The sequence below is a fragment of the Choristoneura fumiferana genome, chromosome 6 (genome assembly GCF_025370935.1).
Source record: "Choristoneura fumiferana chromosome 6, NRCan_CFum_1, whole genome shotgun sequence".
NCBI classification, from domain to species: Eukaryota; Metazoa; Arthropoda; class Insecta; order Lepidoptera; family Tortricidae; genus Choristoneura; species Choristoneura fumiferana.
Window position 1 is genome coordinate 7,008,022 of NC_133477.1, and position 27,632 is coordinate 7,035,653.

The 27,632-nt window shown below is 35.5% G+C and overlaps 1 protein-coding gene across 2 annotated transcripts in view; it reads right to left on the bottom strand.

The window, feature by feature from the left end:
* The window catches only part of LOC141428934 (cytoglobin-2-like), a 286,546-nt gene extending 259,358 nt beyond the window's left edge, over window positions 1-27,188 (bottom strand). Inside the window, exons 1-5 of one of the 2 annotated variants that reach the window (XR_012451484.1) lie at window positions 27,092-27,162; window positions 25,962-26,136; window positions 9,540-9,698; window positions 6,566-6,791; window positions 6,038-6,273 (exon numbers count right to left, since the gene is read on the bottom strand). Coding sequence is in view for 1 of the 2 variants with exons in the window: in XM_074089009.1 (XP_073945110.1) it covers window positions 6,151-6,273; window positions 6,566-6,791; window positions 9,540-9,698; window positions 25,962-26,116 (663 nt within the window). In the remaining variant the exon portion in view is untranslated. Of the gene's footprint in view, window positions 1-5,039; window positions 6,274-6,565; window positions 6,792-9,539; window positions 9,699-25,961; window positions 26,139-27,091 lie in introns of those variants that run through there. The other variant, XM_074089009.1, reaches the window with a different exon arrangement.
* Between the last annotated feature and the right edge of the window lie 444 nt (window positions 27,189-27,632).

Sequence of the window (27,632 nt, forward strand, 5' to 3'; positions counted from 1 at the left end):
CCGTGAAGCAGCAGTGCTTGCACTGTTGTGTTTCGGCGTGGAGAATAAGATAACCGGTGAAATTACTTGCACGTGAGGTAACCCTTCTTAGGCCTCTAGGTTGGCAACGCGTCTGCAATACCCCTGGTGTTGCAGATGTTTATGGGCGGTGGTGATCTCTTAGCATCAGGAGACCCACTTGCTCGTTTGCCATCCAGTCGAATAAAGAAAAAAGGTCGTTCAAGTGATATCGGTACTTGGTTTTCTTTTTTAAAAAGAAATATAAGTATACCTAATAATACCTATATTTTTAATTATCATTGATTATTATTGTATATATTCTACAATCGTTACTTACTATTTCTCTCTGCTGATATTGCCACGTAATAAATTGAAATTGCAATTATAATAATTATTACGTAGTTATATTGTATGTTTTTCACAATATCCATCACTCATCAGTAACTGACTATAGAAAAAGATTAAAATTCTGCTCGTAATGTTTGAAACAATAAATTATTTATCTGTGGTGCGTTACCGACTTCGATCACGTAGGCTCAGATTCTAATACAATAAGGACTCCTGAGGAATACCAAATCCATTAATCCAAAACCTCTTTGGATATCTTTAGTTAGCTGTCAGTGTCAGTATTATATTGGCGCGAGAATTTTAATTGTATAATAATAATGTTTATGGTATTCCTGCGAGGTTTACTTCGCACCAGTAAAATATTCTTTCTTTCTTTAGTGTTGTATTTAATTCATTTTTATAAAGCTAAGTTTTTTTGCCGACAATTTTTTGCTGACTGTAACCGCAGTGTCATCTACTGGGTATATATCAGTACCAAATTTTGAGCCAATCCGGTCTCTAGAAGCGAGCTAAACCCGATTTGCAGCATTTGAAGACATCTTATAAATAATAAATAAATAAATATCACGGGACAATTCACACCAATTGACCTAGTCCCAAAGTAAGCTTAGTAAAGCTTGTGTTATGGGTACTAAGCAACGGATATATATAATTATTTAGATAGATACATACTTAAATACATATTAAATACATATTAAACACCCAAGACCCGAGAACAAACATTCATATTTCCCATACAAATATCTGCCCCGACACGGGAATCGAACCCGGGACCTCAAGCTTCGTAGTCAGGTTCTCTAACCACTAGGCCATCTGGTCGTTAAATCTTATATGCATACTTACATACATTCACATGTGTCAGTTCCAATTGTTTTTTTTTGTCGAACAGTTTTACTACAGAAAACAATGTTGTTGAGTTTAAACATTAAAATTAATAGTTTCAAAGAGCGTAGCCGTGTTTGCATGGAAAAGCGGCCCTTTCACCAAACGTTCACTGTAATTTTTTAATAAGAGCCCTCATGACAAGTATTATTTCCTGTAAGTTTCAGCTTCCTTTCTTTGTTATTTTCTGAGATAATATTTTTTTAACTTTTCACAAAAATGTTTTTTTTCCTCATTGGCTAATGCGAGCTACGTAATCTTTTAGTACAGTAATTTATGTATAGAGACTCACATATTCTTTAAAAAATATTTTATTTTTTCAAAAAACTTCGATAAATGTAGGAAATAAAACTTCAGTTTTTTTTCTTGCTTTCTAGAAGAGCGACACCAACAGTTTTTTGTTAGGTAATTGCTTATATATATTTTTTTTCAAAATAATCCAGTTGGTTCTTCATACTAGAAAATAGAAAAATAAAGGATATGGTGTACCCATACAAGATAATGAGGGCTATCGTTTTTTGGCTCACTAGATGGCGCACTGTTGCGTGAGGTTTTTAAGTATGGCTTTCAGTCTGTTATTACGGGCGTGAAAACAAAGTTTAGATTAAAATCATATTTAATACACCTTAAAACCGTACCACAAAAATATCGAGCATGCCACAGTGTTGCATAGTCCCCGTTTTGTTCGGAAAAAAGGGAGGACAAAGGTTTCCGAAAGACAAAACTGGCTCAAAACACAGCATTCATTGCCCGGAACGCATATTTGCCATAATTAATTTCAAATATTACAAAATATTCACAAAATTATTCTAATTATAAATAAACCCGCGTAGGTGACTCAAAAACTATGAGATTTGACATTTCGGAGACCTCACGCCACACTAGCGCCTCTAGTGGCGAATTTATTCGCGATAGCCCTCATTTAGTCGCAAAAGAGATTATGCACATTACCCGGTAATGATAAAGAGGTTGCAATGTGCATAATCTCTTTTGCGACTAAATTATCTTGCATGGGTACACCATATCCTTTATTTTTCCATTTTCTAGTATGAAGTACCAACTGGATTATTTTGAAAAAAATATATGTTGTAGTTCTTTATATAAGCAATTACCTAATAAAAAAATTGTTGGTGTCGTTCTTCTAGAAAGCAAGAAAAAAAAAACTGAAGTTTTATTTACTACATTTATCCAAGTTTTTTTTGGAAAAATAAAATATTATTTAAAAAAATGTGAGTCTCTATACATAAATTACTGTACTAAAAGATTACGTAGCTCGCATTAGCCAGTGAGGAAAAAAAAACATTTTTGTGAAAGTTAAAAAAGAACATCTCAGAAAATAACAAAGATAGGAAGCTGAAACTTACAGGATATATGTAGAAATAAAACTGTAAAAATTACAGTGAACGTTTGGTGAAAGGGCCGCTTTTCCATGCAAACACGGCTACGCTCTTTATAGGTATTTGAAAAACATCGATGTTGTATTGTAATAATTTATGGACACTTGTTAATATGTAGAAACCTTTTCTACGGCAAATGTTTGGGTATGCTGCAGCTTCAATAAGTTTGTCAAATAATTTTAACGTTTATAGTAACTTAAAAATGCTTCGGGCAAAAGCTTATTATGACTAACTTTCAAATTCGGTCCTTAGGAATGAACGTTTGCATTCCTTTAAGACCCGCATGATTTGTTCACTCGGAAATAAGATTAGTCGCAGATTTTCTTGTCATAAGAATTTCCGCGTAGTATTATCTATAGGAGGGTACCAACTTAAGACTTTTCTTATTTAAATATTCGCAATCACTCCAAAAGTTTCTTTAAATTATTCAAGTTTGTAAAATTGGGTTATAGCTAAGTTTTAAAGATGTAATAAAACGTTGGCTGTCTTGCAACCTCTTTAGTCCGAAATTACGTACCTACTAACTTTTTAAAACTAAAGTCATAACTCCCTTGGGTAGAAAACTATACGTAAATTCATAGTTCCCGCGGGAACAATTAAGGCCATTGTTCTTCAGTATACAGGCATGGAATAACAACAAATGAACTCTCACCTTGATAAAGAGCCACGGATTGGCTCGAAACATATCGGGAATTTTCAAAATTTGAAATTTTGAGGCTTCGTATAATTCAGCACGATGTCCGAAGGCTGAAATATTCATTGAGGTCTTGTATAGCGAGTATTCATTAATGATTGTTCCATACAAGGCTGCAAACAATGGGCTATTAAACGATGATTATCGGTGATGAGCTATTTACGCGTGTATTAGCGATTGTCGTGGTATAATTCATCGCAGAAAGGTCATTCATCAACTAATATAGGTTGTTTTGAATATTTTCCTAACTGACCCATATTTATTGTATCGTATCGTATCATATCGCAGAAGAACGAGGACCACCGCCATAGCTAAAATAATTAGCTCGCTGAAGTGGCAATGGGCAGGCCATATAACACGGAGAGCAGATGGCCGTAGGGGTCGAAAAGTCTTGAATGGGGACCGCAAATCGGCAGGCGTAGCAACGAACGACATCCACTAACGAGATGGACGGATGACCGGCTATAGCCGCGGGTTCACGGAGGATGCAGGCCGCTTCCAACTGGCGAAACTGGAGGTCTATGGGGGGGGGGGGGGCTACGAATGTGCCACACCGCCCTAAACCTTAGTCCTTATTCTTATACGGCTAACTTTACAGTTTCTTGATTATACCTGTCGTGAACTTTTCCCATCTGATTGTACAGAGTTAACATTCACGGGGTGCGCGCAGCGGTGATCATGCGCGAGCGAGGAATACCAATGTTAGCCTCGTGCCCGCCTGTACTTAACTCTAATACTCATAAATCGATGCTTTACTGATACAGTGTAATAGAAATATTACTTCCTATTTGATTTTGATGGGTGCGTGCTTATGATATTGGAAAAGAATAATGGACAAAATATCGGTGCCTTCAGGAGAGTCAAATAACAATATTCCAATATCTAGCTTTTATAACTTGAGCTTTCTGCGTTTCTATACAAGTTATGGTATTAGGCTTTGTATTTATGAAGATAATACTAATGTTTCAACCTATATATATATATTTTTTCCCCGTTTTCCCTCTAATTATGCTCCTCGTGGCCATATTTAAAGGCATAACTCAATAATAACCTAATCATATTTTCATGTTTTTTTTTAGCAAAAGACTTAAGGGACTTGCAAAACGTGAATAAATGTGTGCGTGTTTTTGAGATATTGAAATTTGAAGTGACAAAGTCGGGGGTTTTTCCAACTTTTTGTTGGTTAGGTTAGCTTATTTTAAGAGGTGAGTGTCCCCCCCCCATTCCTAGCTTTATTTTTTTAGTAATAGCTACGAAGCTGAGCATGGTCCGACATAAGTTATTAAATGCAACTGACCGGTTTTTAATAGGTACCTAAATATCATCGTCATCTCACTGTGTCATCAGAACATGGTACCTAAGTACTAGTAAATGCGTAATTATTCATACCTTACCATATTTATCAATAAGTCAATCTGGTCACTGGAAATAGCTTAAAGTAAAACTTTATACTAAACATAGGTAGGTATTCTACTAAACCCTGACAAGTTCGTGCGTGACACTCGGTTAACTCTGTCGCAGCCAGCATTAGCCGCAATTATCAAAAAAAGCTTGATAAGGCAGAGCAGAAGCTGCCTTCGACAGGGTTCTATCGTGTGCCACCCACGAACTTGTTAGGGTGTAATCCGTGAAATATACATTTTTTCAGCTTACTTTAAATCAAAAGCCTCAACACACAAAGGAAAATGCGATAGGTGTTGTTAAGTAAAATACGTAAAGCAAATTGTATATTTTTAATAAAAAAAGGCTATTATAAAGTTTTATTTTAGTTTTTAAAGGTTTATTTAAACAAACTTAACACATCGTTGAAAATACAAACTGAAATATAGATGCACAGAAAAACCAGAAAAATAAGACCATCACTGGGAATCGAACCCAGGTCCTCGGTATTCCGTACCGCGTGCTATACCGCTACACCACTGATGGTTAACGGTACCGACACGAATTTCCCCTATGCACCTCATATCTCAGCTTGTTAACAAGCTGCTGTTTTTCTATGCATCTATATTTCAGTTTGTATTTTCAATTTAGGTTTTACGGGACGACCGTAAAAGTAAAAATTTGGAATTGAAATAAAAAATACTAAAAGATTCCAAAAAACCAATCTTAACACATCGTGTTGATTTAACCTAACCTAAGTATATTTTATATTGATGAGCAAAAATAATGGATACATTTTCGTTTAACTTTGTATAAAAGACGACCCATTATTTTTGATAGCCAGTGTAGTTAAAGTAGGTACGTCAACATCATAAATAAGTGATCACTTTTGTACCTTGTCACTTTAACGTCATGTTTGAAAAGCCATACGAAATTGTGTAACGACTGAAAGCGACAAGGTACAGAAATTATCACTTATTTATGACGTTGACTGTACAGAGCGGGCTGTTTCACTGTAATGTTGTTATAATATTAGCTGCAGAATAAGTTATTTGACACCACTATATTTAATTGACATACTTTTTATGAGCTGCCAAAACGCCATATTTTCTATGGTAATACTGACCTGTGATACTAACAAATGAACCAACTAAATTAACTACCTACTTACTATTTCAAAACTAAAAAAATAATAATTTTATATTAGATATATTTGTTGCGCGCGTTATAGAAACGCACGTTGACAGTGCATTTTTCATTCTATAGAGCAGCCATACAACTCGCTTGCGTATCGCCTTTGTATCGATACACGGTGCGTTCAAAAAACGCGGCGTACAAAGGCCTCTAGAGTTGAATTTTGGAATTGTTGTTCAACGACGTCAAATACCCTAATTCGTGTCATTTTGCTTTCGTTCCTCATCTGTGGAGGTAACGTACACCAAAAATAGTTCAACTTAATCTAGCGAAAATATGCTTATAAATAAAGTCTACAAAACTACCCCACGCTTTTATCTGATGTGCATTTAGTTTGAGGTCGTTCCGCAGGATTCCCACAAAGACATCCTTAGTCTCCTGTAACAAGTGAAAAAAAGTGATAATTAATTTTATAACTAAGCCGAGTTTAGTTTAGACTTGCAAGAAAAATCGTGCAAGTTGCATTACATTGCGAGGCCGTAATACCAACGAGTTTGTAGTGGTCAATCGAGCGCTGCAATGTAATGCAACTTGCACGACTTTTCTTGCAAGTCCAAATTTGGCTTTACTTAAAAGTCGGAAAGTTTTATAATGGGTATTTTGTGTAACGTAATAGTTCAAGCGCGCGAACATGCGAGTAAAGGGTATTGTGCCTGAACTTGGAACTCACATCAAAATGCTTAGGTGTCACCTTCCTCTTCTCATGCGACTCTCCCAGCTTGTCCATCATGGCAATGACGACTTCTGGCTGCTTCAGATTGACCACGGCCAGGTTGATGGCTGACATGAGGTTGATAGCATGCGCTTTGAACTGGTAACTCTTGGTCAACTGCTCTTCGCTCAGGTTGCGGATGGCTTTGAAGAACGTCTTGGTTTCTGGGTCAGCGCGGAATAATCTAGGAAAATAACAAGAGTTAAGTATAAAGTTCTATTCGAATCTTAGCAGTAATCTACCACCGTGAGTAGGGTTAATCCAAGCGGAATCCCACAATTTTTTTTACCGCTATAATAAAATCATAGGTAGGTAGATAAGATATAAAGAAATAAATACTTAAAAATTAATAGGTAGCTACTAAAATCTGAGTCACATAGTCTGTCTTTTTTAAATTCGACACTCCATCGTTTAATCTTTAGGTATCTGCACTTTGGCATCTATCTTTGACAGACATCGACAAAACCTACATTTTAGTGAATACTCGTATAAGGTTTAAGTGAATTTTGTAACTTATTATGTAGGTACTTAATCGCTTGATTCAAAACCTCTCAAAATTCAAATTTTAACTAGTTCCAGAAATACAATAAAGATCTGGACAACCTCGCTATACAATACAGTTTCCTCAAATTCATACGGCCCGGTGACACTCAATGGACGACAGTATAAACGAATAGAGGCGGCACACAATTCGTTTGGAGTGCCATATAACAAGCGCGGAATACAGACGTTTCCGCCTCAAATACCTCATAGAGGGCCTCATTTAGAGATGCGCAAAATGTGTCACCGAAATGAAGAATATGTATCTTTCATACATTCATCTTTCGACCACTGATATATTAATATATTTTTTTTTAGTTCAGTCAAAAATTTATGGGAACGAAAGAGATAAATGCAATTTTGTGTACTAAAAGGTGCAAACGAAACAGAACTATCTATACATATAATAAAGCTGAAGATGGTCGAAAGTCCTACCCGACTACAAGGAGTGGTATTGTTTATACAAGTAAACTAAACCGCCAGTGCGGCATAGCATTAGTTTACTTGATTCACAAAGTCACGCGGTTAAAAACCGCGGCGGTTTAGCCGTATACGGCCTGAGCCTTACCTCTCATTTTGTTTTCTTGTTTTTTTTTAGCGTACAACGGCAAAACCTACTAACTAGACACTGACAAATTTGACCTCCAATAGACAGAGCCATATTAAAAAAAAAACAACACAACTGCCTTCCCGAAAAAAAAACGAATCTTTCGCGGAAGTCTCGCAACGCAACGCATTGAAGCTACAAGGGGCACGGCCTCAGTGCCCTTAGTGTATGTTTTCGGTTACAAAATACGTCTCTATCGCGTTCGCGTTAAAATCTAAATTTGTACGCAAACACGAACAGCGCCTCTGGCGGAACGTTTGCGATGTTCGTGTTTCCATACAAATTGAGATTTTAATGCCAACGCGATCGAGACGTATTTTGTCACCGAAAACTTACACTAAGGGTACAGGAGTCAAAGGGAAACCGCGGCGAGAGTCTCAGTGGCGCTCTAGCCAGGCAGGCCGCTTCACTTTCAGTTGAAACGGCAAGCCAGCGCGAGCCTTCAAAATCGCTCGATGTAGGAAAATAGTGAGGGAGGACCGGAGGATTTAGAATCTTATTCCTTGAGCATTATATATTTGAAACTCGGTGATCAGATTTTTCAGTTGATTATTTAGCCGAAGTTTGGAGGGATTTTTCGAAAATCCCACAGAAACGGGTTATGTGGGATATTAGCCTCATTCCTATGGGGTATTGCGTAAATAATAAAATTAATAAATCTACACAGACTAAGTCGCAGGCAAAAGCTAGTTAAAAATAATCGCCTCATTTTACCATACAACCATACCTTGTTCAAGTGTAAGGTTGAAAAATCTAGATTGTTTCTGTTAATTTAGCTTAAATTAACGACGTTGATAATTGAGCCCAAATTGGGTAATGATTGGCTTAGTTCAGTTTCAGCGACTGAGTAGGCGAATGAAAAGATAGAGTAAATAAATTTATTTGAGCTGAAGTAGAGAGTAAAAAAGTTCGTCCGCCTGAACTGAATGAAGTGAACTATGATTTATTCGCGGACACATCTCTACTCATTGGCTATTCAGTGGCACTGACATTGAACCTTTGTCCTACTTCGCGCAAGGCTACCCCAATTTAGGCACGAAAAGCTTGTGGGGCATGCTAAGAATGTGACTAGGGTTGCAAGTACATAGATACAAATATCGATATGGATTTTACGGTCGAATCGAAGGCCTGAAAATATCAATAATTGACGATATGTAAATAATCGATAACTTGCGATGAAAGTAAATTAAACAAAGATATTTTTTCAAATAATCACCTGAAAGCTGAAGCTGAGTCAAGAGTTCTGTCGAAAAATCTAAAGGGGCGTTCAGTAAAAAGTAACCCCATAACCATCTGAAGTATTCTGGAAGAATTCGTAGACATGTGTATGTATACACTGAAAAAAAAGAAAGATTTGCTAACACAACAAAAACAAAATTGTTGCTTGTAACATAATTTCAGTGACTACAACACTACGGCCTACTAGTAGCTAAAAGTTAGGTGATGTCTTACAAAATCAGATTTGCAATATTAGCATAATTTTGGTTCCTGATTAGTAAATTTTGGCTAAACGTCAAATAGCCAAACTAGTTCAGCTATCCTTTTTTTTCAGTGTATGTTTTTTGGGGCCTTTAGGGCCAAAGACACTAAGTACTTGCTTTTTTAACTCATTTTTTTTAAATGTTATCTTAGGTGCTTATTAGGAGCTGGCGCAGCCAATCCCTTATGGATGACCGAAAAGAGAGGATCCAGACAGTGCCGGACTCTCTCCGGCTAAAGAACCCGGCTGCCCGTGACACCTGTATACCTATTTAAACTATCTAGCTTTAGCTATTCTGTAATTACCTCACGAACAGTTCCATGCCATATTTCCCTGCGTCTCCATATACAGCCGGCCAGGTGCTCTGAACTGCGTATATTTCTCGGAGCGTTAGCCCCGACACTGGACTCGTCTCGTCAGGGTCGCCTCCCCACCACCACCGGCTTAGTATACTGCCCATGATCCTGAAAATGCAAGTGTCATTACATTACGAAGAGCGCCTAAGTGGCTCGGAGTTAGTTTTATGCAAGATCGTGTTTTTATTTAGAAAATAGGTATTTAAATAAACTTTAAAAGTAAATTTAAGCTAAGATGCGTCTGACCTGGATTTGAATTCTATAGACCTTCAGTTAACAAGTCCAACACTATAGCGCTGAACTAAATAGGTACTATGTATGTATACGCAGATAACAGAGCTATCGAAATTACCGTTTTTAAAGCGTGTTATTTAAAAAAATATCCAGAACAGCTGTTTTCCCAGATCAAGCTAGATCGATTGTTCACCCTCGAAAGCCCCCATATCTTTCTTCCCACCGCGGTCCCAAGTTCATGTTCTAAAATAATAATTTTCTTGTCCTCTGAAATCTGCCACCCCTAGGACGCTGCCGCCCCTAGGTCGCGGCCTATACGGCCTATTGACAAAACCGGGACTGCCCATATGGCAAATTTTGCCGAAATCATTAAATAAAAAAAAATATTCAAAAGAACTAAAAAGTTAAAAATAATTTAAATCAGATAAGATATATACCGTTTTATAGGTAAATTGCACAGACTCGTACATTGTATAAACGAGCAATTCAAATAAATATAGTAGACCCGGCAGACGTTGTCCTGCCCGAAAAAGCAATAACATCAAAAATTATGATAACATACTAACAACAGCGCCACCTAGCGGGTGCAATTTATTTAAATACGTTCTTTAATTTGAGGGGAGAGTTTACCGTATCGACGGGATGAACATTAAATGTTTGACATTTCGTTTGGGGTTTTTTCTTTTATTTTTTTTTCGACAATTTGCCAATATTTTCTAATACTTATTATCCTATTCCTGACGAAGACAAGTCCAAAAATATAAAAATCATAAAAATTGATCCAGCCGTTCTTGAGTTATAAATGGTGTAACTAACACGACTTTGTTTTATAGTATTAATAAAGAATATTACATACATACAAGATACGCGCGAAAAACAATACCATTCCTTGCAGTCGGGTAAAAAATGCGTCAAGCCCACTGAGTCGTCATACGAAGTCAAGGAAAAAAGGTGTGTTCGTCTAACCGGTTATAATATAAAACATGCAATAATTTCGCACTAGACCTAAGAAACCACACTGACGATGTCGTAGACGTTAACGGATAATGAATGAGTGAGGAAAACAGATACATACTCGTATATTTCGCTGGCAAACTATTACAAGATTTTCGATTCGCAGAAAACGTTTCACCGAGAAGAGATTCGCTCATTGATTAAGTCGCAGATTACGCAGAGTAACATTTCGCAGCTCAACTTAAATATGATTCTCTTCTGAAAAACCATATTACACGAATTAGTACGTTTCCCTTTTTAATTAAGAAAATAATTCCAAAATGATTTCATTGTATTATCGCACGATACGTCTGGTATGATTAAAGTCCGATATATTGCATGGTTTACAGATCTCATCATGTCATCAGGTCATGGTTCAATTTAATACTCAAAATCATGTACTTTTTGGGACTGTAATTCTGCTTACTGATAATAATGCCAACCGATCATTCAACTTAAAATAGTTTGTTCTGCTAATTGTGACAATTACTTTACAATATGATTCGAACAAATCGACTACATACTTTATTAATTTGCTTTCAATTAAATATGGTGGCCGCGACATTTGAATCATTTTACTTGGAACAGGGAATTGGAGGAATGCGAAAGTCTTGTTATGTATGAGGAATGACAGTGCAAATTTTTAGTTGCATAAATTACAATGTAAACTCGCCTGGAGTTGGCGATTTATTTATTCCGAGAGCTGAAGATTGCTTAGTGGATTGTAACAGACAAAATTAAGTACTTAAGTAAAATATAAAATGCATTTAAGAATTCGAAAGTTTCCACGATATGAATGAGATACAACTTTTAAACATAATTACGGTTTTTTTTGTAATATAGGTAAGTAGGTACTATTTAAATATCGTATAAGTACCTACATTGATTGTTTTCTATATACATGTCTATTAGAACCGTTTGAAAATCGACATTACCCGTTGAAGAGTTGAAGTCTATTATGTAAAATATACAACATAAAAGTGTAAATAAATATATTGATAAAAAAGGTTATAAAAACGCAGTATAACATAACACGTCTGCAAGGTCAATAGTAATTAACGTACCCAGTGTGTGTTCGCTGGTCGCTTTATTTGATGATTACTTTGCTATCGTACCTACGTCGTAACTCTTAATTGAATAGACATAGATCATACAAAAAGTACAGACGCATAGAATTCAAACGGCCATTTTCCAATTAAAACAAATATGGTCGCGTATAAAAAAATTAACATGTGTAAAAGTATTTTGATATTTTATTAAAAATGAAAACGTATCTCGAGTGCGCCGGACAGGAGTTGAACCCGTATCCCCTGGTTATACGCGCTTAGTGTGTGCTACCACGTCGCCTACCAACCCACAAATTTTGATTATTTGCATACGACAATATTGGGATGTGGTTTGTAGCGCATTGGTTAACCCGAAAACTTCTGTTTTTATAAAATCTTAGATTTCGTTGAGTAAAAGTACCTACTGCTGATAAAAATCTAATATTTTTTTTTAAATTTATTAAACAATTGTTATAGAAACTAACTTCAGAGCACCGAGGTTTATTACTTGTAAACATGGTCAGATCCTCTGGAACAGGTCGCGGCCTTGTCAATCAAGATGTAACGTATAGCATGTTGACTTTTAAATTATACCTAACTGTCTACATATGTAGTATTAAAATGCACTGCCGTTACAAATACAGTGAACAGATGCAACACATAAGTTATTATGTTTTTTTTCCAACTATTTTTAAAATTTTCCAATAGGTACTAAATATCCTGCCCTAGAACTGCTCTACTGTAAAATCCATTAGGCTACGGACGATTAAGGAATGTATTGTTCATAGATAAAAATGTTCAACCTACTTAGATAAACTCAACAACATGGGAAGTCCCATTGAAGAAACCATTAACGTAGACAAGACAATTAACTATGAATGAACGCGTATAGGTCTGTTTTCCTTTATCTCTAATAGAGAGGAAAAGAAATTTTTTTTTTTAATGAATGGAATGCCTACTCTGACACATCATTTATGAGAACTACGTTTGTTTACTATCTTCGTCAGTAAACAAGTTTTTTATAACATCAATTAAATACCTAGTTGTGAATGTTTATGCATGTGTACTTACGTCGTTTGACGTTTCGTTTCGCGCGTTTTTTCCGAGAAATTGTCGATGGTTATATTGTTTTAGGTTATTTTTGCTTCAGAACTGCGCGCGCGACACTCGCTACGTGTGAAGTAATACTGGCTGTTTTGTGTTCACAGCTGATGTGTACTCCCGCTTTTTTTTATTGCTTTTGCTAGTAATGTCAATACCGACATAATCTAAATGTAGAGTGTTAAGTTTTCGGAAAAAATATGCTTGGTCATGTCCAATAGTTTTGAGGCAATAAATATCGATGATGAGACCATGATAGTTGCTAAGGATATTTTTATCGCTGTTGAAAGTTCATGATTTTTTCAGCCAAGCCAAGCCAAGAAGGGGCTAATTTCTGAAATCACATCGGTGAATGATAACTGATAACGCTATTTAACAGGGAAATAATGCATTAACATGCGATTAGGGTATTAAAAATTTACAATGCTTATTAATTTTGTCGGAGGGTTAATTGATCTAAAGGTAATTTTGTAGTGGCATAGAGAGATTTTTTTCAACTTTCAAATAATATTTTAACGAATTTGATTTCATAAATCAGTGACCTGATTTTAACCCATGTTCAACGAAAATTGCAAATTTTAGACAAACATGACACCGTTTACTACGAGTACATCCTGGGACCATGGAGGAGTTTCGTGACCATGGCTAGGTATATAGGAAGAGAAAATATTTTCTTGATTGACCAACTACCTATTCTAGCGTAAAAATAAAGACAGTGTACGATTAAAGAAAACTTTACGCTACCAATTCGTTCCAGGCGATTGTGTTTGGATATGTATTTTCTGCCAAATATTCAATCAAAAACAACACATACCTATTGAGTATTTTATTATCTTTAGATAATAAATACTTTACGAAATTAAAAACAAGGAGATAAAATTCAAATTTTGCAAGTCTAATTTCATACATATGTATTTAGTGACCAAATTGACTCAAAATTTGGGAGGATATGTAGTTTGGATGACAATGCAAGGACGGTCAGCAAAAAATTCGAGTTAAAAAAGTTTTTATAAAAAACTTATTAATAAATAGCTTATTATATTAAATACCCTAAGGGGCTGTTTCACCATCCATTGATTAGTGTTAACTGGCGGTTAGGTGTGATGCCGTCTCTATTTGTTTTGTTCGAATAGACGGAGACGGCATCACATTTAACCGTCGCTAATCAATGGATGGTGAAACAGCCCCTAAGTCTATAAAATAGCCATCTCAGTCAAAACACACAAAGCTACCTAGATACACAAGTCGCATGTACAAACATAGAAGCGATACGTTTCGTTTAACAGACAAACAGAACACTCTATGATTATAATAATATTTGAACAATTTTGTGAATGTAATTAACACATTGACGACCGTTCCCATGATTCGAGCAAGTCATTTTATTTGAGTGCTTAATCAACTCACTTATTTGATAAAAAAGTTTGTTGAGTTGCCACCCCGTTTTCAATAGAATAAATTGAAATGATTGTGTTATTTAAAGAGTTCACAAACTATGCTGTATATTTTTTTATATACAGGGAGTCTCTGAACATGGGACTTTAAATCCAGGGTTCGATTCTAGTCGCATAACTGAGCTACTTTTGTTCTGATACCTTTTAAAAAGATTACCAGTGTTATTTTTTTTTCATAAAAATCAAATGTAATTTTCAATGTATCCGATACAATACTAAATTGGCTAAGTAAAGTTTTTTGAAGTGGTGCTAATTATATATTTTTTTGACAGTCGTCCTCATAAGGATCGAGGAACTGCAACTGTTTTATTTTTATTTCCTATGATTTACTGGAAATATTTTTTAAATGTTTGAGATGACAGTTGTGAAATTTAATGCCAGAACCGTTATCGGGCTCAGTACTCAGGACTTAGTAGAAATAGTAGAAAAAAACGAAGTGAACTGTCACTTTTGTCACTGTCAAGTAGAATCTTACTTAAGTTTGGTACGAACAGTGTGTTTTTTGGATTATTTTTAACGACCTCAGCACAAACTGGACTTTCGAATTTGCCGCATCTCTCCACGACCTTTGCACGATAATTGGACTACGATTGGAAACTTTCGACGACTATTTTGGTTCTGTTTCTTAGACAACGTTATCTTGCATTCTCGGCTACACTTGGCTTGACATTTGGACTGCCTTACGAGTAAATTCGAATCACATTATCCCAAATGGATTACAATGGATTCAGACGACTCCGACAGTATTCGAGTTGAAATGGAGCATTACACAAATGTACTCCAATGCTTTGTAACTTCGTCTATGAAATAAGTACAGACGAGATTTTCCTAATTCAGCGTATTTGTGCATCCTAGTCTTTACAAGCGACTTGGTGCAAGTCAGCCTTCATCTTCCACTGCACGTTGCTCATCAACACCATCATTATCCGAACCCTCTAGCCCTTCAACATAAAAGGGCTCCTAGATGGGCCATATTTTCACTGCAATATGTGGCCGGCAACTATTGGTGTCCCTGTCTATAATGTGAGTAAGAGAGGGACACCAATAGTTTTTAATAGGCCACAAATTGCAGTGAAAATATGGCCCGTCTACGAGCCGCTTAACAGAAGGGAGAGATATGTCGTGCTTTTTTACCAAAACAATAAAAAGGATATGGTCTCAGTACGAGTCATGCAATACATTAAAATATTTTGTTGCATGTTGCCCAAATGGGTTTATAAGTATTCTTTATTTCAAAGTGTATTGAAGGAAGAGTTTCCGCTAAACCCTTTACATAATGTAGTGGCTTTGTGTGGCTACTAAAAAGGGGGTGATTCCATCTCAAGTCATAGCGAGCTTGAGGATACATGTGGAATGTGTGATTTGAAGATTAAGAGAGACTGCATTTTTTAAGCCTCTCTGTTATTAAAAACTTGATTATTCTTTCGTGAAATTATAGTTTAACTGTTAGATAACAAGCCTCGTGGAAGACCCTAAAAATATAAATTAAAAAAAATCCTCAACGGAACCAAAAGTTCCGATGGAATCAAAGTTTCGCAAAAGTTCCGCTGAAACCTCGAAAGTTCCGAAATTTCAAGTTTGTTACAAAACAAACATAGTTAGCTTAGTTTCGTGAGTAGAATCGGACCTTGTATAAAAAAAAATATACAGCATAGTTTATGAACTCTTTAAATAACACAATCATTTAGGAATTAGAAATAGGCTTGCGTTTGACCACAACCACGGTAAGTGAAGTTGTTGGCTAAGATGAAGAATATATTTAGGAAATAAATACATGCATAAGTGATTTTGGATTGTGAGACATGAGCGAAAAATACAGAGGATGCATATATACAATCGCCCATTATAAATTATACGGTATTTAATTGTTTATAGATTTGTAGAGGATCTTGCCTAAAACGGATAATTTTCGTTCTGCATCGTCTTTTATGTTGAAAAGAAAGAAAAAACTTTTGTACAACAAAATATAGAGTAGTATATAGTGGTAAACGAACAAGTGGTGCTCAATTACAATCAGGTAACCACCTACCACCATGGACTACTAGGAAGCGCTCATTGGATTTTATAAGTTTTTCTAAAGCGGTATCTTGATAGCTCTACTTTTTGGTGAGTTCCTTAGGGTTTCACATCAGGTACTTCAGACCTTAAAATTGTATGTGCCATACATAAGAAAAGACGGCATTTCAGTACCTTTTAACAGTTTGGTTGGGGGTTTGGGTTGTACGTCAAGGTCATTAGGTGCTCTAGACCTATGATTTATCAAAGTATCAAAAAGTGCTCGTTATATTAAATTTGTTCACCAAGATGGCCCTTGGATATCTCTAATACTGGACTGGGCTCTTGGGTTTTACATTAAGGCTACCAGGTAATTTTAGATAGAACTTTGAAAACCCAGGTTTTAAAGGTTTTCCTTTTATTTCTGCATTAAACACTATCTCTCTGCCAAATTTCAGCTCTTCGGGTATTGTAATATGGTTCGCGAGAAGATGGCTCGATAGTTTGCCTTTTGCTGCACTTAGCGCGGGCACTGCTGTGCCCCCAGATAGAGAAGATCAGACACGTGAAATATCAAAATTGCATAAAGTATAAATCTTGAAGACGTTATTACTTTTGTCACGTATTCTGCCTACTTATTCTAAGCGGAATTCACAAGTTTTCGATTATTATTTTTAGCATGCAAAGTTAACCTTTGTTCACAATAAATTACATATTTAAGTTTTAGGTCATGCTGAACCTAGGTTGGTACTAGTACCATCAGCCAAATAAGTGGTCTACCAATTTTTCAACAAGTTCCTATCAAATGAATATGTCGCTAAAGTCGAACTTTCGAGTTGACAGACACGTCTATTGGCATTATTGTTTTATGACATGCAAAAACGAATATCAGCTTTAGGGTGGTAGACCACATATTTGGCTGATGGTACCTACCACTCCGTTATATATAGACAACACGTAGGAAAGTATGTGTCATTGCGGTTGTGAATCGGACACTGGCTCAGCATAATGCTGAAGCGTTAATAATAAACATCCCAGCACTGATTTTCAGCCAGCACCGTTGGTTGGTGGAATTATGAGAACCATAATATTTATAGCCTGATCTAGTTTTTGTTGAAAGTGTTGTTGTCGCTTAGGTAATCTATCTAATCTACTTACAAACCTCCTATTAAGCTCGTGTTATCTTTGTTTTTTTTTGTCAGACATAGACTTAACATTATTTTGTTAGTAAGTTATTTCGTCAATTTTATTTGAAGTTTTAAATCACACTCAAAATTATTGTCAGCTCTGAAAAGTTTGTTATCGAGTTATGTCTCTATTGCTCAAATGAATATTATAATTTTAATGGTTTTTAAAGAAATTTTTAAAGAAGTCTACACATATATTTTTTTCAAATCACATTTAATAAATTATTTTAAAGATAAAATTACAAATAATTAAATTAGATGTCAACTAAAATAAACAAAATAAAATAAAATCAACCTAAACCTATAATATAACCTACAAACTAAAACCTAAAACTACACATATTAACTTATATATTAAGAAGTGTTCTATCACACTACATTTTTAATTTTCATTCAATTTTTGTGGAATAATCAAGAAAAACTAACAAAAATGCAACGTTGCCAGCTCAGCAGCTATAAACGCTCTTAAATCTGATAAGCATAGTTCAAAACCAAAGGGTATGTTACTCGTAGTAGGTCATTCATTAGTAGCGCATGAGGCGCTTTTACTGATAAACTAATTTGTCAGGTAGTTAAAAAAATACTACGAACGGTACAGTTTGGTTAGAAATAAACTTTAAAAATTAAACTTTAACAACACAAATTATATACCTATATGGTTTGTGTCAGATTCCTAATTTCAACGATTTAAAGAAACAACATAGGCAATTTATGTTACCCTGGTAATAATCGCATTTGATGTCTTCACTCATTTCAAAAAGCTATTGTGTAGGTGTCAGAAGGCTTTTTACCGCCTACAACTTTGCCTGCTCGCACTAGATAGTCGACAAATCACCTGTACCTACCTAATATAATACTGAAACTTTAATTTATAATATCCGTAGGCTGCGGTAATTGTTCGCCGCATACCCTGTTTAACAATAACGTAAAGCCATGTAAAGAAATGCAAAATTCACAATTCTAAAGAGAAATTCTTCTACCTACGCAAAGTTTTGTTCCCATTTTGTTAGTGTCCTCTAAAGCGACTCTCAGGTCAAACACTTTTGTGGGTGTTTAATTTTTTGTTTATTGTGGTATTTGAATGTAATGATGAATGTGCGCATTGTTGGGTAGCATAATTGATTTTAAATTTCTGTGACCATTCAATATTTGTTTTAACACCAGTTTTTTGAGTCCACACAGGACCTCTGATCGACATTCTAAATAACTCACTTTATACTGTCTCATTGAGATTCATTTCTATTACAGGATCCAATGATAACGTTCGATGTTTTAAAGTTAAACAATCTCACGGCAAAGTTTGCTTTTAATGTTTTGGTATTATAATTAAAATTAATTAAACAGAATAGAAGATGAGGATAATACTGGTTCTAATATGGTGCTTTTGTGATTATTTGAATGTTGTATGTCTACTTTAATAAGTAGTAGATAACGCTGATCAAAATATTAATGTATTTTAGGGTTCACTAATATGTTGCAAACAATCAAATATCATACTTTCGTTTCGAGTAACAACCTTGAGCAGAATCATCATACCACTGAATTACTTTTTGCATATATTTTTCGCATACTATAATTTCGCATAATTTTTTTCAAGCAGAATATTGCCATGACATAGTATCGATGAGAATAATATTTATGTGTTCGAATAGTTATTACACAGAAAGATATATCTCATAGTATTTGAAGCGTTAAAAACGGGTCCATATCGGCTCTTATACTTATCGAAAGTACAAATGTAATTTTTGTTAGAATGATCGTTTGTCATAACTCTTTTTTGTCTGAATCAATTAATTGTTCATAATTTTTATAAAACAAACCTTACCTAACCTATAGTATTCTACAGGATGACCATTTAAAAAAAAAACAGAAAATTTTAAGGTATCAATGGGGAAAAAATTATGACTAATGATAATATTCGGACAAAAATTACGCTATGACTTGCGAAGAGTATGCAAACTTTGGTGCTCCCGTTAAAAACACCGCAGTGTTGTTTTAATTCTAGTTCTATATTAACCTAACCTTTATTGGCAGCAGTAAGATTCTGGCGCTTCGTCGGTCGCTGCCGCGGCACGCTCGCTTCGCTCGCTCGCCTCACGCGCTGTCGTGGCCGCCGTTATAACCTAACCAAACCTACTTATGTAACTGCTGTTCTGTTTTGGCGCTTCGCCTGCTGATGTTAAAGCACGCTTACTTTGCTGTTGCTAGCCTTAATTTAACCTTGACCCATTTTTATGGTAGCTGTTCGTTTTTTTAACTATGACATTATGCCATATAAAAATCGGCGATACTAATGTTCTGCTATTTAATATTGTGCAGAAGTATTTTCGGCGATAACAGTGTTCAGCTATTTAATATTCTGAGAAATGACTATTATTCGAACTGATAATTATGCAAAGTAAATGATTATGCAAAAGTATCATTCGGCTAAAAAAATTATGTGATACCTATTATGCGAAGTGTCTTAGAGCTACGATTTCATGTATGTAATAGGAGACGCAAACAAGTGAACTAAGTCACTGCGTGCTGATTAAAATAATTTGCGACATTCTGATATTGCTAGCATGCATGGACTTACTTTGATGATTACTTACCGATTATTTTTCATTGCTCTTTTTGTAAGATAACTTACATGTTAAAATTTACATCCAGCACAGCAGCGTCTTTAGCCCATGTAGCGCCCGTGTGCAATTATTAATTTAGCGCCATTTAGGAAGCGCGTGGTCAAAATGGAATAGGTACAAAGTTGCCGCGGCCTTCGCCCCTAACACCGCTGCGCCCGTGTGCAACGCACACCCTGCACTATAGGTAAAGACGCCTGTCATAAATAAGTTCCCACCAATTTTATTACAGAGTAGAAAATTGATTTTAACCCAAAAATTAAACTTTTTTAAGCTTTAGGTTGTAGTGAACAATATATATCTACTGAGTCATTATTATTGTATTTATTTTTGCGGAATCATTGCGTTTTTTGTAAACATATTTGAATTTCAATGAACTGTGGCGCCACCATTGTTAATACGCGTTGCAATTGGTGCAAAAAAATGTTGTTGCTTGTTGTTGTCGTGTTACGAGTCGTTTGTTTACGATCAACAACGATAAAGGGTTTAAGTAAAACTAGTTAAAACAGTATTCAGCATAGGAGTATAATAATTATTTATTTATTTGTCAAATGTACAAGACAAGTATATTTTATCAGTTAATAACCTATTTTATAAAAATAGTTCTATATAAAAACACTGATAACTCATTTCTTATATTAACATGTTTCATTACGACGACATGATGTGGCAACTAGCTTGCCCATATGCAACTTACAGTAAACATACTTTATAATGTATCTATATACAGAGTATTACAAAAATACCCCTAAAACGGAAAGGGGTTTAATGGTTTCTCAAGATGGACTCTATGACTTACCTACCGAAAAATATCATCAAAGGCAACTCTATTTTAGTAACACTAAATAGTAAACAACATAGAAAAGCCTATCTAGTCTATAATGTGTTGATACTTTGTTGATGACTCGCTTCGGTTTAGGAATATATTATTATGTCCATTTTTAAAACGCATTTAGAAATAAAATATTACAGATGATCAAAAAATGATAGTTATTCGGCCAACGCATTGGAATTGCCATGTAAGGAAGCAACGCCCCGCTTGCCTTTTGGAAAGCTTAAATATAACATCAAATAGATTGACAATTGGTTTTATTTTGTACACAGCACAATTGAATAAGTAGTCACATAACTTTGGTTACGATACACTAATTTTTATATACGTCACAGCACTCACACGCACGTACGTCACTGCATAAGTCTATATTCACATCGGCTTTACCTACTTTAGATATGGGAATATGTGTTGGTACCAAAAGTCAACGGTTTTTCCCCAAGCGCAGAGAGTTGCGTCGTCTAAATTAAGTACCTCTATGAACATCTTCACTATCACGTTTTTCAGATCAGATCAGAAAATAAACTGTAATATTTAAGAGGACACTACACCAATGTAATCTGGCATAAGATAATGTCCGAGTGCTCAATACGCCAGTGCCCAATATCCATTGGAAATGACATAAAATTAAAGATGGCAACTATTGGGCCAGTGACGAACACACGTACGTTTGGCTTACTGGGACTAGTAGGAAAAAAATCATATGTAAAATGTAAAATATTTAATTAACACTGATTAGTAGGTATACAGCAAAAAAACGTACAACCCAATATAATCAAATTATTTAGCGTCACGTGTCACAAGCAATAACCTATCAGCGTATAGGCAGCCAACACAAGGTTTTAAAAATAATGAAAAAAAAAAACGATTTTGGATTCGTTAAATATGGTAATTCGGTTCGGGAGACGTCAGCAGGACTTACCTTACCGGTTTCACAGTAAGTGAAGGCTACTATGTTGTATCAGTATTAGTGATATTAAAGTTGGTTTTTCAATGTTGACAGTAAAAAGTTAAGTGCATGGTCACTCCAAAATAATAAGAGCGGGGAATTACTTAAAATATGATTGTGAATCCATTATCAATTTACTGAGGGAGGGCGTTAGGGTTGGCCCTACTCACGTACCCCGAATAGCATATATTATTTAACTTACGAGAAACTGTTTTTCGGTAATCTGTCTCTTCTTGTGTGACTCTCCAATCTTTTGCATCATGGCGGCGACAACCTCAGGCTGGTTCATATTGGTCACAGCCAAGTTGATTGCATTCATCAGGTTAATCACATGTGCTTTGAACTGAATGTTGGTCGCGTATTCCTCTTCTGGCAATTTGCGGACCATTTTGAAGAACTCTTTCGTCAAACGACTTATGGCCCACGCCCTACCGTCCGCAACCGCTGGGTTAAGAGACATGAAATTTGGTTAGACGCGGGTTTTTTATATGCAACGATAATGAAATCAGCGATATAATTTTTAGGAATTGCCGTGACATTACAGTGAAATATTGGAATTTAAATTCAACTGCCGGATTTAATAGTTTACGCGTGCGAAGCCGTGCGTAGAATTAAATTCTAGTAATTTAATAAGTTATTGTATGTTTCTACGCATGTTATATTCCCCCAGAGTCCAATTCCTCAGTGCATTAAAGATCCATCTGGTTTCCATAGAGCACAATGCCGGTGTATAATTATATCTAGATTAGCTTTTTATCTTTATAGCTATTTCAGCGTTTTATTATGTCGTGTGTATCATCAAAACTGAATGTACATTACTGTAAAATTACGTATCAGAGCTATCAACCTATGAGAGATTCCCTCATGCGCAGACGACCTTGGCTATAGCATCAGGTGGTGTCTATCATATGAATTGTCATTGAAAGAAATTGATTAATCTTGCAGTTTCTTGTGTGTGCCATTAACTTTTGAGGAGTTCGTTCCTGCGGAGACGATCCTGGCCGGACTGCCTGGATGTCACTGCCAGATTATTGTATTGTCACCAGATTTACATAAGTATGCGATCTACAGTCCTTAGGTTAATTAGTTTAACTTGTGCGTTTTATGATTCAGTTAGTTTAGAAGATCCTCTATAAACGTTTTATCCCATGGGAATTTTGGGAAATCTTGAAACAGTTTTTACCTGTTAGTGTAACCTACCTTCATGCCAAATGTGAGGTCTCATGTTTATGATTACGGAGTTAAGGCCGCTTTGAAGCGAAAATATAAATCCCATTTATTCCCTATCCCGTGGGAATTTCGGTAAATTCTGAAATTTTTTTTTAGCTGTTAGTATTAGCTACTTGTATCCCAATTTTGAATTATCTTAATAATAGTTACGGAAATAGGATCACTTGGAGTGAAAATAGATCCCGTGGGAATTTAAAAAATCCTGGTTTCAACAGAGTTACTGCACATAATGTACAATGCTAGTGGAGACCCTTTTGGTATTGCTGTGTCACCTAGTAACATAGTTTTAGTGCTAGTTCTAGTCTTAGTTTTAGGTGAATTTTTTGGAGCCAAAATAAATTTTCTTTTTCTTCTTTGTTAGTATTACCTACTTGCATGCCAAATTTCAAGTGTCTTATAATTATAGTTACGGAAATAGGGCCATTTTAAAGTAAAAATGTAAATCCCATTTATTCCCTATCCCATGGGAATTTCTGAAAATCCCTTCTTTGTGTACCTCTATGTCACTTGAGGTATATGTATGCCAAATTTCAAGCGTTTAGCTTCAGAGGTTTGGGCTGTGCGTTGATATATCAGTCAGTCAGTCAGTCAGTCAGGACTTTGAATTTTATACAAATGTATATACTATAGATGGCATCAAGAATGAGTACGAAATACGGAATCATCGTATTTTTTTAAAGAAAGGATTGCAGTAGAAGAACGATTTTCATTAGGTACTATCTATTAATCCAGAGGGATCCGATCATATCGTCTTATTCGACTTAAAAATTTATGTTTGCTTTAAAAAAAATTGTTTAAAGTTTCACCTGTCCCGGTGTCTGTGTAATCAAATCTTAAACTATAGTAAAAAAGTATAGTTTTGCAAATCCCTTTGACTTTAAATTTGGTATGGATATGAAACTTAAAATGAAAAAGCAAGCACAGTCTACAAAAAGTGCAGTTAGCCAAAAAGGGCTTGTTTTAAGTAGTAATGAAAGTATTCTTTTAACGAAGTCTTCATAGGTATCACCGATAAATCATTGTCACTACATTCAAAGCGCGTGCTACGTCTATTTCGTATTCCACGCGTCCTCTTTTGAGCTGGGTCCATAAAACTGACAGCTAACAGTTGTAAAATTAACTGCGCCGTTAACTTGATCGTTTTAATTAATTAATACGTTATTGACGCTATATTGAATTAGTGGGTTTTGTTCAAAGAAAAATGTACACTGTGGTATATGTATGGTAAATGTACACCTACAAAAGTATCTTAAATTTACGTTAAGTATGTTAAGTTACCTCAGGTCTTAGGTATGGGGCCAGTTTGGCTGGATACCCCTTGTAAGTTTTTCAGAACTTTTTGATTGCGGTGTTTCCATAAATTGATCGACGGTAACAGGGTACCGATTCAAATCAAAATTTGTCTCAATTGTTAGCTGAAATACTGCGGAATAATTTTACGTGATTGTTTATAACAAACCTTCTAAATATTTGAACTGATTTTAAAATTGACATTAACTTTTATTTGTTGTAAGATTTTTGTAGAACATTCCTAACAAAACGGTTGAGCTATAACATGCTCGTAGCAGTCGTAGCATGCTGGATGGTACAGCTATAGGAAGTAACGTATGAGTAGCTTATTTATAAGTACCTATTACAACGTGTTGCATTTAGGCAGTAGCAGTTTAACATGAATCTCACAAACGTCATATAGACCACTTAAAAAAATATTTCTAATTAATAATAGGAAACAAAAATAAAAGAGCTGCAGTTCCTCGATTATTAAGACGTCGACTATCGAAAAAAAAATTATTTAGCACCTCTTCAAAAAACTTAACTTAGCCAATTGCAAGTAACCATTAGCAATCCTAGACGCATGTTTGCAGTTTCCAACACGAGGCGTCATTGGTTCCCTGTGGGTTGGACATGATCGATTCCATAATTTTCGTTTGATTGACGAAAGAATAAGTACGTGTACGATATTTTTGAAAATTTAGCTGACGGACTAATTATATTTATAGGAACTTGGTCTCATAGTAATATGAACAGTTTCAATATTGGCAATACAAACTGTTGCAGCGCTGGCTTCAGTTAGTGGTTTTTGTTCTGTTTTTTTTTTTGGTGGGTTCAGGTGCTGGTTTTAAGAAAAAAAAAACTTCGCCGTAGAACGATTATTTTAAATACACACCAAGAAACGCCTTCACCCAGGGGGTCAAAAGCGAATTGAATCACAGATTCTCATTGTACGGAGTCTTCAATTGAGCACGAATGTATTTGTATACCGATTAGAAGATGTGACACTTCGCCGGCTCAAGGATTCTTTCTATTATGGACCGAATTGTGTCCGGATGCTTGTGTTATAGAGTGTTTTATATTGTACCTGCTTTTTATTTTTGTACTCTTGATTTCTATGGCTTGAGGTATTGTTATATAGTTAATATTATAATGTATTTTTTATCATTCAGATATCAATAACGAAAAGATTCAATTTGTACTGGGTTTATTTGTATTCTTTTCTTTTGATTAAACGTGGAGAATTGTTACATGTTACGTTGTGAGTCTAAGTTATAGAATTTTGAGCCATCTACGTGGTCAGAAGGGGTTACACAAGATGTTTGCATCTATGCATGTACTAAATATATTTAGGCCACTGAATTATAAGTTTACTTGGCTCTATAGCCAACACGCAAACAAGTGAATTTCATTATCTTTCTTTACCTCTCTAGGCAACACTTTTACTAAAACCCTACCTTTTTAGCAGCTCGGTTCCATTGGCAAAAGAGTCAGCAAAGACGGAAGCCCAGGACTTCTGTACGGAATACACTTCCCGTCGTGTCAGCTTTGTCAGTGGATTGACAGCATCAGGGTCGCCACCCCACCAAAGGTAGCTCAGCCAACCGCCCATGGTCGCAAAGACAGACGAAGCTCTACGAAAAAAAAAACAAAAATGCTTTCCTTCTTTCCACAAAATATCGGCTAGGGTGAAAAAACATAGCGGCCTCCCAGGAGGTGTATACACCTGAGTTACGAGAACTTGATTCCGTTAATGATGTAATTGTGCAATCTAAAAAGAAATAACTAATCGATCGTACCCACTAATGTTAGTTCTTAAACATGTAATTATATAGAAGCTGTATGAAAACGTTTGTATTTTTATTACGACTGTGTAAGAAGGAGGATTATGTTTACTCTACTCTACACACCAGTGGATTTACGTTATTAAAGGAAGGTAGATATACGATACCACGTTGGTTAGTCTAAGTCTTATTATGTTACATCTTGAATAAGACGTTCTTAATGTCTGCGCTCGTAGGATTTCTAACAAAACAAACCGTAACTATATAACTAGCCTAAGGTGCCTTAAAGCAAAGATATTACTAAATTCGAGTGTAATTTCAATTAAATTGTCTTTAACATTTGAGTGACAGTGTTTCTAAAAAATAAAAAATAAAACACATTATACGACTACTCGCCAACAGTTCGTAACAAATTTTATGTACATGATTAAGATTTACATAATAGTCTGCACATTTGCATAAATTCCGTCAATATTTCACACATAAAACTACAGCTCTGAGATTATCTATCAAGTTTAAATAGTTCTATGTATATCTAAACGGTCCATAATTAGATACGAGTATTGTTCAAATGACTATTCTAGTTGAAATGGTCATAAAATGTACAGTTCCATTGTTTCTGGTCGTTAAATAGCCACAGAAAACTAGCGATTATTACCTACAGCTTCTGAATGATAATATTTCGTTTGCCTCTTAAACATCCCAACGATTTAAAAAGTTACACAAAACATCCGAATCAAATTTAACGCGACCGCAATTAAACTTAAACTGAACACAGCGAATTCCATTTTCAAAATACTCACGTAAATTTGGAACTCCGTAAAGTTCGGGCGTGCGGTTCGCGCGCTGCGGTGAACGGCTGTGCGTGGACTGGTCCCAGCTGTTTACTACGGTGTACTATAGAGCTTATTCTTGCACTGTCATTGTCACCACATCTCATTAATGGGAGCTGAGTCAATACGCCGCAACGTGCTCGGTTATTTGCAGAAATGCAAAGATTCGTCGGGGAAAATGTCAAGCCAATAAGCTTGACATGTTAACAGAGTACGAGTATAAGTTTTCTATTTCGGTCTAATAATCAATAAAAATATCAGGATAACTACTGCGGGTGTGTATATTTATCTTTTAAATAATGTTAATTTAATAATATTCTTTACATAAATTAATAATCAACCTGGCGTTGAACGAAATTGGAAACTATATTTATATTTACCAGCAGAAAGTTTGCTCAATGAAATGTAAGATTTTAATGAATGAAATTAGGGTGCACCATGCGGGATTCGAACCCGCATGTCTTGGCTGTACTCCCCGAGTATGCTAGCAACTGCACCACATCGCCTCTAA